This window comes from Eptatretus burgeri, chromosome 11 (genome assembly GCF_056783735.1).
Source record: "Eptatretus burgeri isolate ZD-2024b chromosome 11, Ebu_testis_v1, whole genome shotgun sequence".
Taxonomy (NCBI): Eukaryota; Metazoa; Chordata; class Myxini; order Myxiniformes; family Myxinidae; genus Eptatretus; species Eptatretus burgeri.
In genome coordinates, this window is record NC_140971.1 from 65,023,831 (window position 1) to 65,038,830 (window position 15,000).

Here is a 15,000-nt window from a genome sequence, read left to right on the forward strand (position 1 = left end):
TCATCCTTGAGGGTATTCTTTTCCTTGGTTTTGGGTATGTGTTGTCGGCGCCGTCTGTGAAGTAGAATTGTATAAGTGTTGCCGTGTGCTCGGTAGTCGGTATTAGCTCTGCATTGTCTTCGCGTTTACATTTGCTTTTTGTGTAAATGGAATTGTGTTTTTCTTTTTTTTGTGTGCTTTTGGTGGAATTGAATTTGTGTGCTGCGAATAAATGTGCTTTATTGTTGAACTGTTCTCCCGCTTCGCTTCGTCTTTTCCTCCATTGAATCCCCATCTTGCTTCACGTAAAGGGTTGGTAGTGGGCTGAATACGCCCGATAATTAATCGAACCGTCGAGGTCGACGATAACACCGCTCGGTTATTCTGATAGTACGGAACGGGTCGCTTAAGTGGCCCGTGTCCGAAGTCGACCTGCGGCGAGGTGCGATCGCCCGGTCTACCCTCCGCGTGGGTACTTTGGTAGGTCGAATTTGGCGAGCAACCCTATCCCACGCGGGGGCTGATTGGCTCGATCGCGGTGAGACCGAAAGGTCCACCCGTGACTGGTTCCCGGCGTTAGTCCGAGAGGGTCACGACTGGATTGTCCGTCCGGTGGGCGACGTGCCGCGATTCGAGTTACGTGGCCGTCAGCACGCCGGCGGGCGCGAATCCGCAACAATATATATGTATATATATATATATATATATATATATATATATATATATATATATATATATATATATATGTATATATATATATATATATATATATATATATATATATATATATATATATATATATATATATGTATATGTATATATATATATATATATGTATATGTATATATATATATATATATGTATATATGTATATATATATATATATATATATATATATATATATATATATATATATATATATATATATGTGTGTATACTTTTGAATTAAAAAGAAAGCCCAGCCAACCAATAAATAGAACTGAACACCACTGTCCAATTTTGAAACAAATCGAAAGAGCAGTGTCAGCCTCCAGCAACATTTCGCTTGTGATCCACAAGCTTTATCAAGCCAAAGGTAACCAAGTTGGCACATGTGGCCATTTTATTGTCCATTTTATGGACCACTCATTCTACTTCCTGTTGCACACAAAAGCATGGAAACCTTTTTTTGTTGTTAAAACAAGAGAAAGCCATGTAATCATCATTGGGTTACTTCTCATTTCCATGTTGCAAACATCGAGATCTTGTGTTATAATGATGCACATGAGTGGTGATGTCTGTCGTCCCCTTTTTTTTCCCCGCTGACATGTTTCCTGTTGAGCACCTGCTCGAACTCCTGGGTGTTGTATTGTTCGAGTTGGCTTGTCATTCATCTTAGTTTCACACCATCCCCTGATTGATGTCTTTATTGGTGTGTTATATTAGGTCGGGAGATCGATTGTTTCACTGGTTAATCCCCCTCCCTGTTCTTTGGTGTGCCAGCTTCAATAATAATCAGTTGTCGGTGTATGGTCTGTGTGGCACTCAGTATGCGGGTTCCATCCAGTTCAAACTCATGACTGGTTTGTACTTTGTGCCGAGTGATGGCTGATTGATCTGGACTACCCAGCCGCATTGCCCTTTTATGTTCATTCAAATGTGACTTAAGCTTTCTCCCAGTTTCACCAACATACGCCTGACCACAATCATTGCAAGTGGTATTGTATACCACTCCTAACTTATCACCAGACGGAACAAGGTCTTTTAATTTGGTGATAAAGCTGCGGATAGTTCATAGTGGTTTATAGGCCACTCCAATTTGTGCTCCTTGCATCACTTTTGCAATTCTTTCCGAGAGGTCTGGGTAATACGGTAGAATTCATCAACCAATGATTGCTTGTTCCGTGCTGTTTTTGATACAAGGTTTCTTGAGTCCAGGTAAAAAAAATTGCTCGCTGTAACGATTGTTGGATAAAATGTGCTGTGCTCATGTTATCCCTTTTATTGCATCTTTGGACGATGAAATTTCCCATGCTTGGGATGCCAGTTTGCTAGCAACACTACGTTTGTGGCAGACATGATTACACAAATTAAAATCGAGCAAGTTGTTAGTGTGGGTTGGTTTTCTATACACAGACGTTTTCAATGAGCAGTGATGTTGGCGGTGTCAGTAATGTTGTCGGTGGTCGGAGGTCATGGGAACTGAAAAGAGGAATCGTCACGTTGTGGTGCCATAGGGTGATCGCGTGGCCGTCAGCATATCCAGTGAGGAAGACCGTGAGTCGAAATAAGGCGAGTCGGTGCAAGGCATGAAGAGAGATCAGTCAGTCTAATCAGTCGGGAGAGCTGCCAATCAGTTCAGTCTTGAACAAAGTGGAGTCTGAGGCCAGTGGAAGCTGTGCCACACAGTGTGGTGCTGCCAGAAAGTTGGAGCATCTCCTCGTTAGACGTTCCTCTCACTAGAGTATTCTGTGGAGGTTTACCTATGGTTTTTTAATCTTAACTCACTGATCATATGTAGCTTTCCCTCTACTCTTGCATTCGAGCATTTGTTTTTACACCTTAGGGTACCACGGTTCCAAGGGGCATTGGTTTACGGCATTTACTTGCATTCTTCATCCTACATAGTGTAACATTACATGGCAAGTTGGCAAACCATTCAAGATGCATACTAGAAATACTCAATTCTTCATCTGATAAGTCTGTGCAAATACAGCACACGACAGTGGAATGCAATGTATAAATCCAGGCAAAACAACATGGTTTAGGCTCCAAAAGGCTTACCGGATGGCCCTGAGGTCCTGGATCTCCTGCAATCCCAGGTCTTCCCGTGTCTCCCTAGGTGGAAATGAAGGAGAGACGTCATGCAAAAAGTATGGTCAGGAAACAACACGACCTTGCAAAGAGTGAAATCATTCTTGATTTCAAAGTTTTTTTTTGATCATCCATTGATCATATCTCATCATCATCAGATGTATCAGTGGATCATCCTGTTGCTTTTTGAGGCAAAGCTATTTAATTCACAAATCTGAGATTTCCACGAAGCCTCAGCCCACACCATTCAACAAATGGAGTCAAAAATAGTTCAAGGAAGGACGACTTTTCCTGAAAATCTGATAGAATTTCACCAAAGTTCTTGCCACAAAATCACGATTGATGGCGCAGGATGCTGAAGAACAGGGAGGTATGCTCGGCTGTCCAAATACCGACTCTTCGATCACATCACTTTTCTGCAATTTACCTTCAGAGGAAACACTATAAACCCTATGTTTGCCTTTGGTAATGGAGTAAAGATCCAAGTGATCCCCTTGGGATATTTGCCATCCATGTTGCATGAACTTCATGAACATCATTAAATATGATTATCATCAACTTTCTTATGTTTGTTGGAAAAACATGGCGTCTTGTTTTTTTTTTTTAATGCAGTCACATGACCTGATGTGTGTGTGATTGGTAGTTTCTGAGTGTGTCGGATCTATAATCACTCAACGTACCTTTAAACCAGGCACACCAGGAGCTCCATCGCGCCCATCAATACCTGGTACACCCTAAAGGGTAGGATAATTAGTGTAAGGTACAGGTGATAATGCAAGGAGTAAAACCCTGTTGGTGAAAGGTTTCATTAGACATCACACATGAGGCTTATTCATTTTTCAGCTCAGTTCATGAATGCCTGTTTCCAACTTTAAGAAATTAAGCACCTACAATCAATTCCTGCAAGTCAGATGCCACCTACCTCAGGTGGGTCAAAAGCATGGTCTCTTACCCAAAGCTCCTCGGATGTACACAGAAGTTGAAGGAAATAATTTTTTTTCTATCTTAGATATATTTATGATCCCAATCCAAATTCAATGGAATTTTATAATATTCAGTGGAATATTTTATAATGGAATAAGCTTACGGAATCTCCTTTCAGCCCAGGATCGCCTGAGTTGCCCCTGGGCCCAGGAGCACCCTGTTTGAGAATAAAAACGAAAGTGATGTGAAATCAAATAACACTCAATATGAGAAATAAACAGGCTGAGAAGCTGATACTTACAGGCCTGCCTTTTGATCCTTGATCTCCTAATGGCCCCCTTGGTCCCTCCACACCCTGGACAAAGTAGTTTATGTTTCAATGAACATCTTTCGGAAGCTACAGCACACATGTATATGACCTTGTGCATAAGTGATTAACTATCCATGGTGATTCATCATTAAAATGCTACAAATATAAAACTTACTTTACCGATACTTTTATATGGTGCAAAGTACATGAGAACTGTCAGATAATACATACAGTATACATATAGATACGAACCATGCGGTAGCCATAATCATGTAGCCATACGATACATATGGTAGCCATAACAATGATAATTATCCCGATTTATTTCATTAAAACTTTTCCTTTTCAAGTTGAAAACATTTATTTGATTAAAATAGTTCAAATTACTCTGCAAGAATCAATGTTGCAAAAAAAAAGTTCTCCTTCCCCACTTCCACCGCTCACCCCCCTCCCCCTCCCACCCCCACTCCCACCTTACTCAAAACAGGGTTGAAAACAATTATTATAACAATCTGCCATGGCTTTGTGTCACAACCTTTTATATTCAAGACCACCGATTTGATCATAAGTGCGTGATTATGGATCACATTGCATCCGAGCTGCAAAGTTGCACTGCAATGCAGCTGCACGCATGGAATGCACAAAATTCTGGGTCCTATGCCATCGACTTGGGCATGCTGCACCAAAGACCTGGCGCTTGTTTGAAGGCTGCGTTCAGCCTCGAGACATTCCAAACTGGAATGGGGAATTTTGCAGCCACGTGCGGTCTGCACCAGCAGTTGAGTCCCTTTCTATGGGAGAGTGTACTTTTTGTTACCTTGTGATATAATCATTACATCTATGGAACCACTCAAGTGGGAAAACCAAGAGATATCCATTCAGAAAGACAATGGCGAATAGGTCCCTCATGGAGGCACAAACCAATTATTTATGAAAACGGTGAAGAGCTACATATTCTGCAAATACCTTGTACGTCTTAGACATGCTACGTGATTTATTTTTCCACTTAGTACAATTAGTCAGATGATACTCACTGGAGCTCCAACGGGGCCAATAGGCCCGGGTACCCCCTCGTGTCCCGGTGAACCCTGCAGAAAGACACCCAGAATGAAGAAATGGAATGCCATAAATACTGATCAAAGGGGAAAGAAACAAAGTTAATTCTGAATAAATTGTGTTTTATCTTAAACATGAGGTTCACCAATAACTTTTGCAACAGTAGGCCATGGGGCCAGTACCATGGCAAATGTAGACCCTTCCATTAGATTAAATCGGATATCGATGTGAAGTACTGTGGAACTGAATGTGAAAATGGTGATGTTAGTTATTGGGATATAATTTATTGCCTTTAGCACAAGCCCCAATAAAAGCGACATGGACCGATACATTTTGGGTAACATTGATCAGACTTTGCTTCATGTAATACATCAACCATCATCACTCAGAGCGAATCACGATTTCTAAGATCGTACCTTCCTCGAGAAGCCACTAACAGAGTTTAATTGGGCAAGTTGAAAAAGAAAAGTGACTTCCTGTCTCTCTTCATTATGGTCAGATTTTTAGGGGCAATCTCATTGGTTAGTTTGAGAGATAAATCACCAACTGATATTGGATGAGAGAAATGGGTGAGGTACTGCTGCCCGAGGTAATGTGTACAGCCAAGATTATTGAATGAAATGGGGGAACACGTAGTTCATCATCCAAATTACTATGTTGGTCAAACGGATTGTTTATCAGATGCAAACAAGCATGTGATTGTGATAACAGAAAATGTTATGTTATGTAAATAATTTGAATACCATTCCTATGTGAGCATTACATGAGGTTTTCAAAAATATTATTTATATTTTAAACATCAGCAAAGACCTAAAAATCATTTTATATAAGCCTCCATACATGTTGATTATTTAACGTTTGCCTAACAGAGGTCCAGATACAGCCCACTGATTGAATCGGCCAATTCATCAAGATGTTTGCAAAGTAAGGGAAAAGTAATTTCAGGACAATTGATTGGATCAACAGCATTGATCAGAGTAAGTTAACCGTCATGGGTGGCGAGAAGCTGACTGTTTGGCCGTGAAGCCCTCCGTCGGAGTAAAAGAGCAAACCTCTTTCATTTGCTCTTTCCTTCCGATGATGGGTAACGCCCAAAATGTCAGCTTCTCCTTTCTCCCCATGGCGGTTAGCGTTCTCTGATCAGTATTCTGTTTATTTCATGCATTGTTCCACCTGTTCGCTGACAGACCTACATGAGCCATCCCAAAAACCTGCTTCCCATTATCATTTAAGGTCAGTCTACAAAGTAAAACCTCTTAAATTACTACAGAATTTCATGTCTCATTGGCACAAACAACATACTTTGGCAGAAGTTGCTTTTGAAGTTTGTAAAGTTCACAAGAGGGTGTAAGTAAACAAAAGCAACTCAACATCCCCATCAATGGCAGTGCACTCCCAACAAATTGGATCCCTTGTTGAACATCGACTCTGATACAGAGGCAAAAATCATTCGATGTTTAAAGAACCTTCACGCTCTTGAACGATTTGTTTTGGTGTTTCCAATAAAAGTGTCACTCTTAATTCTTGAACGCTGACGCCGAGTTGTTAGAAATGCTTCTCCAGAAAAAAACCAAAATATTTTATAGTTTCTGACATTTTGCTGTGGTGGTCAAGAGTTTATGAGAGCGAGTCTCGACTTACCCTTTCGCCTTTACGTCCCAACATGCCAGGGAAGCCACGCATTCCCGTCGGGCCCTGGAGTAAAGATACACTCATTGCCATCTTAAAACATTATGGCATGTGTATTCTTGACAGGCAGAAGTGAATTCCGACGGAGGTTTATGATCATTATGTTACTTGCATAATGACAATTGTTTAACTTGCAGAACCTATATTATCCTCACCAAAGGGCCTTGAGGTCCGGCTAAGCCTGGCGGGCCCTGTAAGCCCTCTTCACCCTGTGGGTTACACAAAGAGTTTAACTGGTACAGTGCAACAAAACTACATCAGTCCACCAAGATCAAGATGGTTTCTCAATACAAGCACAATTCAGGATGATCAACCCTAAATTATAACCTTGTACACATGTGATGGTGAAGAATAAAATCATCTCCCTCTTTTAATAAATTGCTCACCTTTCCCCTTCCCACCACCCTTTCCCCTCCATGATGATGGATCTCGTTCCCTCCGTCCTTGCCTGATACTTCCCCAGTAATAGTTCTTGACGAAATCAGTCCGACAATCAAAAAAACTTCATCAAATTACCCTGCATACTATCCTTGCTCTTCCAATTTTTCTTCCTTGCCAACTTAGCAATCTTCAGAAGTAGCGTGTCAAAAAAAATCACATTCTTCCTCAAAATATATATTTATATGTATATGTATACATATGCGTATATGTACATATACGTATATGTGTGTGTATGTATATATATATATATATATATATATATATATATATATATATATATATATATATATATATATATATATATATATATATATGAGGTCCATCTAAAAAAGTAACAGGAATGAGCCTACTGTGTACTCCACGAACACAACTTGAATGAACGGGTTGCGTCACAGTCTTTTGCAACATTCCAACAATATATATGATTGGTGATGGTTGACTGCGCTCATTGTGTGATTTTTTTACAGGTCTGCTTTACACGTTTCCTCATCTGAGTCGTCGCGCTGTGAGTCGTGAGCAGAGAGCCAACCTGAAGTTTCTTGTCAAGCTTGGCAAAACACCTTCTGAATCCTTCGCAATGCTGCAGCAAGTCTACGAGGAAGAAACGATGTCTCATACACATGCATTTTAATGGCACAAGAGATTCAAAGAGGGGTGGGAGGAGGTTGAAGATGATCCACGGTCTGGAAGACCTTCAACGAGCAGAACGGCAGAACACATTGAGCGTGTGAAGCAGATGGTGCGCACAGATCGTTGACTGACGGTGTGGATGATTGCTGAGGAACTTACCATCAACAAGGACACTGTCTGGAGCATCATCACTGAAAATCTCGAAATCCACAAGGTGTGTGTAAAGACGGTCCACAAGCTGTTGTCTGAGGACCAGAAACAGCAAAGAGTCACTATGTGTCAAGACATTATTGAGCGCCTCGAGGACGATCCAGACCTGATCGAGAGAGTCATTACTGGCGATGAATCGTGGATACTCGAATACGATCCCGAGACGAAACGGCAGAGTCGTGAGTGGAAAAGTCTGGCATCACCAAGACCAAAGAAAGCAAGGATGTCGAAGTCAAAGGTCAAGGTGATTCTCATCGCATTTTTTTGACATCAAGGGCATCGTCCACTTCGAGTTTCTACCACAGGGTCAAACAATGAATCAATACGTGTTCAAGGAGATCCTCTGGTGCCTCATGAGATTAGTTCAGGACAAGAGGATGGATCTGTGGGAGAACAACGCTGGGTGCTCCACCACGACAACGCCCCTCCTCACAGTGCCCTGAGCATCCGACAGTTTCTGGCGGAAGGGAGCGTGCCAACTCTGGAGCAACCCTCGCATTCGCCAGACTTGGCCGCTTGTGATTTTTTCCTCTTACCCAAGCTCAAGGGGACCTGATTTCCTGATGTGGAGGCTATCAAAAGGGCTTAAAGGGGCGTGATGACGGAGCTCCGGAGGATTCCAGAAGAAGCCTTCCAGGGTTGCATCGAAGTGTGGAAGAAGAGGATGGACAAGTGTGTGAGACTGGAGGGAAACTATTTGGAAGGGGACAAGCTGTGATTTCAATATCTTTTTTGGAATAAAATTTCAGTGAAGTCACTCCCATTACTTTTTCGACAGACTATATATATATATATATATATATATATATATATATATATATATATATATATATATATATATATATATATATATATATATATATATATATATATATATATATATATATATATATATATATATATATATATATATATATATATATATATATATATATATATGTATATATAATATATATATATATATATATGTATATATATATATATATATATATATATATATATATATATATATATATATATGTATATATATATATATGTATATATATATATATATATATATATGTATATATATATATATATATATATTGTTGCGGTTCTCGGAACCACATGCATCCAACAGATAGTGCTCCCAAGACAGTTATCCCATTACTATACACACCCACAACCCTCCGGACAAAACACAGCCTGCCAAGCGCACTCGTAGCAGTAATTTCCACCCGATGGTGTTTTCCACAACACAGGATACACATCCAGCACGACGCCCACATGGCACGGAACACGTACGTACCGAGGCCGATAATAAAACGGAATCCCCACGCCATGTTGTGCGGGATGCTCGTGTGCAAGGCACAAGCGGCGTGTTCCTTTCAACCCATTTCTGGACTAATGATATCGATCGGGTTTCGCCCCACGCACACGATAGCAGAATGGGGGGGGGGGGTGTCTGGCCACATGCGTAATGGCGGATGCACGTGCACTGTATGGAACGTGCTCGAAGGCAGACCCGTGCGCCGCTCGCGACACTTTGTTATCGTATCGAGCCGGGCACGAACGGACACTTCTTACTGTCTGTTCGCCACAGCATCTAACCTTCTCGCCTTGACGGCCAGCGAAGCTGTGATCGGGTGGAGCCGTGGAGGTATGTTGCACAGATCGGGCCACAGGGCGCACATGGACGGGCGCGTTAGCCGGCGCTGGTCGGGGGCGTGCGAGACCGACCCTGCCCTCGGCCGATCATCAGGGCATGGCCCTGGGGTTCGTACAGTGCGATTCAGGGCGCGGAGTTCGGTGTGGGCGATTCGTATCATGTCGTGAGGTCGGAACAGGACATCTTTGTGGCGTAGGGTCATCTTGCTGGAAATGGAGTGTTGCGGTTTCTGGCCATCGCGGCCGGGCCGCGCATGGGGTCAGGCCCCGTCAGAGCGCCCAATTTGAGTGACGTCACCGAGTTTCAGGGTGGCCCCCGCCCCGCGCGGCCTATAAAGGTCGGAGCGGATCCTTTCATTCTCCCTCTGCTGCCCTGCCGCTCAAGCTGGACCACGACTCCACCTTCTCTTGTCATCACTGGGTTCCTCCTCCTCTTCTCCGCCCACACGACGCTGACTCCACCCTCCCAACTCAAGCCCGTCCGACACGCCCATTGTCTCGACGCGAGCTGCCCGAGGCGAGGGGCGATGCACCAGCTATCAGTGTGGGTACCGCACCATGGAGCACTCCCCCCAAATGTATTGGTGGCGTGTTCGGGTTCCGCGTATCACTTATACAAAGGTACCGAGAGACCGTAGCCTCATCTCCTCTCCTGTCTTGCCTCAATCCCTCTTCACCGGGTTGTGTGTGTGTGTGCGTGCGCATGTGTGCCTGTGCCTGTGCCTGTGCTGGTGCCTGTCTATATAAGTAAGCCTGCAGAAGATCATTATTATTATTTTCAGGTTAAGTCTGCTCTGTGTCCACTTTTATAAGTTGCTTGTTTATTTGCTGCACCACACCTCTCTCCCCTATCTCTGCACAACACACCCCGATAAATCTTGATCGTACCACATACCTTTCCTCGCCCATTGTAATAAATTATTATTAGAAATGTTCCCAGCTCGTTTTTGTCTTTTCTTCCATTGATCCAGCATGGTCCAAATCCTAGTTTAGCCGGGACTTTATTCCCAAAAATCTGTTCCTTTTAGCCGGTACGTCCTTGGCAGTGTTGCTCGGCTGCATCTGATCCGGTAAAGTGATCCGTTCCGAAAGAAAGGACTTCTTCAAGAGGATTGTTGAGAAATTAGATTGGGATGGGGGGGGGATCCAGATGATCCTTTCAGAGAGACAAAGTGAGAGTGAGATTTGTCAGGGTTTTTTATTTTTACTTTTTTTTGTATACCTTGTCGAGGCTCATATTAGAGCTAACACACAACTCACAGCAAGGGGGCATGAGACGAGGGGCGGGAGTGGAAGGGACAAAACAGTGGGGAACAGACACATTAGGTGAACTGTGGAAGGGAGAGGGATGGGGATGGGACGGGGAACATGGCGAAGAGAAGATGGACATTACAGGGACTTTCAGGAAGGAAAGCAGGGCAATTTAAGGAAGTGGGCTTGGGTGGATTATCGGGGGTAGAAAAGATCGAGGATTTGGATGGGGGAAGATAAGAGGTGGTGGTGAACAGCTGTTTTGAAAGCCTGGAGGGAAGAATGGGAAAGAATAGAGTGAGGAAGTTTATTCCAAAGGCGGGAAAAAAGAGGAATGAAAGAGTGAAGATGAGCAGTGATTCGTGATTTTGGTAGTTTTACCAGAAGGGGGTTGTTGGCGGACCTTGAGCACCCTGTGGAAATGTGGTGGGGCCAAATCGCAGAGAGAGCAGGGGGGGGCAAGGCTGGAGACGAGTCGGTAGAAGACAGAAAGACCACCGACCAACCTGCGGTGATTGAGTGAGAGGCCCAAAGACTCAGCTTCATTGCGGGAGATGCCGATGATCCTAAATGCCCTGGTTTCAACAGCGTGAAGCCTAGAAAGGTGGGAGGCAGGAAGACTAGCCCAGAGGGGAGAGCAGTACTCCTTCAGGCTATGGACAAAAGCTTTGTAAGTGGTGAGGAGCTCAAGAGGGCCGAGGAAGGACTTTGCACGACGGAGGATTCCCAGTCGGCGACTGGCTTTTGAGGCGCGTTTGGGAATGTGACTTTCCCAGGAAAGGTCATGGCAGATAGTGAGACCCAGAAGCTTGAAAGAAAAGACTTCTTCCAGAGGATTGTTGAGAAAGTGGATGGGGGGGTTTTGTAAACGGTCCTTTCGAAGAGACATAGTGAGAGTGTGAGATTTGTCCGGATTGAAACACATGTTCCACGTGTTGGACCAGTTTGTGATTTTATCCAGATCTGCAGTGAGCGAAGAAGCTGCTGCTTGCCGGTCTGAGGGATGACAGATGGTACAGCAGAGGGTGGAGTCATCGGCAAAGAGAAATAGAGGATTTTCCAGAGAGTCCGAGAGATCATTGATGAAAACCAGAAAAAGAACAGGGCCCAGAACGCTACCTGGAGGAACTCCAGCCTGGACAGGAAGAGGGGATGAAAGAACTCCATTTGGGGCCACACGTTGACTGTGACAGGAGAGGAAGTCTGCTAGCCATGAGTGGAGATGGCCTTGTTGAAAGACATGTTCCACATGTTGGACCAGCTTGTGATTTTAACCAGGTCTGCAGAGAGTGAAGAGGCCTTATGTTTAACTGATGTTGACTATGTAGTCTTTGTCCTTTTGACAGAGTCGCCAGGCTGAGGCCTCCGGATTGGCGGTGACACTTTGGTGTAGTACTATCTCCAATTGAAATCGGGGAAGTGCTCATCACACTCCTCATCCTTTGGTTTTCCTACCGATCGCATTATGTACCTTCTGGTTGAATGTTTTGCATTAGTGGGAACAATTTTCTGGGTGGCAGACAGATTGTTGCTCTGTGCAGATTATGCGTTTTTTCTTTGATTTTCTGTGCAGGAATTTATTTGATTTTTCGATCAGGTGATTTTAGAAATGGTACTCATGTTTGAAAGTTAACTTGTTGAGCAGTCTATTGCATTGGGATTTTTCTCGCCGTGAAGTCTTCCCTCAATTGAGATTGTCTACTCAATGTCAACCAGATATTTCTTCATTGCTGTGAAAGGTAAAATACTGCCACAATTTTACGTATCTCAGTTTGACAAATGAGCAGAAACTCAATATGAAACATCGTTCCTGACAAAAGATTAAATGGCTGATGTAATTTGTAGCATATAAAAGATGTGGTTCTCATATGTAAATAAAAATCAGCCATTTGTTTTAACAATAAGACAAACAAAATACAAGAAAAGTTTTTTTTTTTAGTACAGTACTATAAACATGATACAATAGTCCAAGACATACCAATGCATTATTTTTCATCCTTCAATTAATAAATAGATGCAATTCGTTAATTTTTTTTCTTACTAATTACATGTTACTTATACAACAATAAAAATATGTTTGCACTTCATGCTCTAATTTGAGTACCCCGTTCCTATAGATCATTTAAAAATGTTTCTCTAAATATAATGCAGATCAATTTATTTGCATGAGTGGAATAAACACACTTATATTATATAGTAGAATTATAACTGTGTTAGTTATAACATTGTGGATGGATTTATAATTAACGTGTACTTCTTCTTTGCCTAGTTGAAAACACCATGATTTTATGAATTGCTCAATCCCCAATTAGTTTATTAAATAGGGTTTTTTGATGTGTTGGGGACATTGTGGTGATTTAGCTTCTCCTACTTGTGTTGTGAAGCATTTTCCACTCATTGTGCTGATGTAGGTTCTCACGTTTGTTGTAATCTCAATTTGTAGGTTTCAGAAGGTACAATGAGTCCTCCCAGGACTCGAAGTATACACCTCCATTTTGGCAAAGGATCATGTTTCAAGGACTAAGTTGTGAAGTTTTGTTGTTCTCATCATATTTTTGTCCTGAGGGTTATTTTCAGGATCATCACTGAACCCCAGATAGCTTCCAATTGTAGTTTGTTTGAAGTAATATTCTCTGGTATAGTTTTTTTTAAAGATGTCAGTGAGGTTCGGCTTTAACACTCCCGTTGCTTCAACGAGCAGTGGTACAATGTCGGCACTCTTCAAATTCCAGGTTATCTTGACTTCATTTTCAGACCCTGGTACTTGGATACTGAGTCACTGGGTACTCAAATATTTCCCACTAATTGTGCTGATGTAGCTTCTCCTCCTTGTGACCGAGCACCTTTTCATCATCTATCACCATGAAAGTACCATAGCAAACAGTTTCCTCTTTTTTTTTTTTTTTGCAGTGCACTTATTTGAGCAAATTCGTTTTTGCAATGTTTACTTTTCTCTTACTTTAGTTCACCCCAATATAATTTGCTTGGAATCTGATCATCTGGGGAGCATGCACTCCAATTTCATCCGTCTTCACCGCCATCTCATGAGTCGCGTACATTTGTTGTCTTCCCTTTTTAATCGTCTTTTTGAAATCTCCTTCCTTTCTCACACCATTCGTGACACTCTGTGCAATCCTTTTACGCAAAAGTATTCACCAGCCCATATTGTGCTTGCATCCTAGTTTTATTTGCCATCTGTAATGGCCATCTTCATCTGTAATGGCTGTCTCATTGCCATGACCAATGTCCATGACAAATAAAATTCAGAGACCAGCATGATATGTCACATCTAATATGACACTGCACAACCCTTGCATGTAGCAAGCTGGCAAAAATGGTAAACATGTGAAGTAGCCAGCGGTGATTTAACAGAAATACTTGCCTTTTCACCTCTTCTTCCTGGATCGCCGAGTGTCCCAGTGTGGCCTTTATGACCCTGGTGTAGTCCATCAACAACAACAACAACAACAAAATAGTTAAACAAAACAGCGGCATTGCAAGACATAGTAAGCATAAATGTCATCACGAGTGTTTACATATGGATGTTTATTGCTCCAATGCACTTTTTTATTTGATGCGTCATTAAACTCCATCCATCTATTTCATGTGAACTTGGAGGAGGTTGAATTTGGAAAATGAAATTTAAAGGACAAGGGCAAGGTGGGTGGGTGGAATATACAAAATAAATATTATAATAGAGGAGACTGGGGAAGGGATACACTCAGAATTTGAACCCAGGAGGAGGCCTTTTGGCCCATCAAGCCTGCACTACATACACACCATATCTATGAATCAAACTTTCTCAACTTAAATTCACTGGTGTTGAGGTGGTGCAGTGAGGAGGAGAACAATGGGACAAGCATAGACATCACCACAATGTTTTATACATGTATAAAATTTGACAAAATTATATATTATTATTGTTATTATTTAAGATTCCAAAATAATTTTTATTATACCCATGTTTTTTTGAAAGAAATGGTTCTCGGTACCTATCTAACTCAAATTTAAACAAATATTGTGTTTCTGCTGCCACAACCTTTCCAGAGAGACCATTTCTTGCATTAACT

At 42.2% G+C, this 15,000-nt stretch overlaps 1 protein-coding gene across 1 annotated transcript in view; it reads right to left on the reverse strand.

The window, feature by feature from the left end:
* Positions 1 to 15,000, reverse strand: part of LOC147017245 (uncharacterized) — a 101,412-nt gene that overhangs the window by 56,695 nt on the left and 29,717 nt on the right. The window contains exons 12-19 of the mRNA XM_085846700.1: positions 14,313 to 14,366; positions 6,907 to 6,960; positions 6,704 to 6,757; positions 5,041 to 5,094; positions 3,998 to 4,051; positions 3,860 to 3,913; positions 3,453 to 3,506; positions 2,743 to 2,796 (exon numbers count right to left, since the gene is read on the reverse strand). Coding sequence (XP_085702826.1) covers positions 2,743 to 2,796; positions 3,453 to 3,506; positions 3,860 to 3,913; positions 3,998 to 4,051; positions 5,041 to 5,094; positions 6,704 to 6,757; positions 6,907 to 6,960; positions 14,313 to 14,366 — 432 coding nt within the window. The remainder of the gene's footprint in view (positions 1 to 2,742; positions 2,797 to 3,452; positions 3,507 to 3,859; positions 3,914 to 3,997; positions 4,052 to 5,040; positions 5,095 to 6,703; positions 6,758 to 6,906; positions 6,961 to 14,312; positions 14,367 to 15,000) is intronic.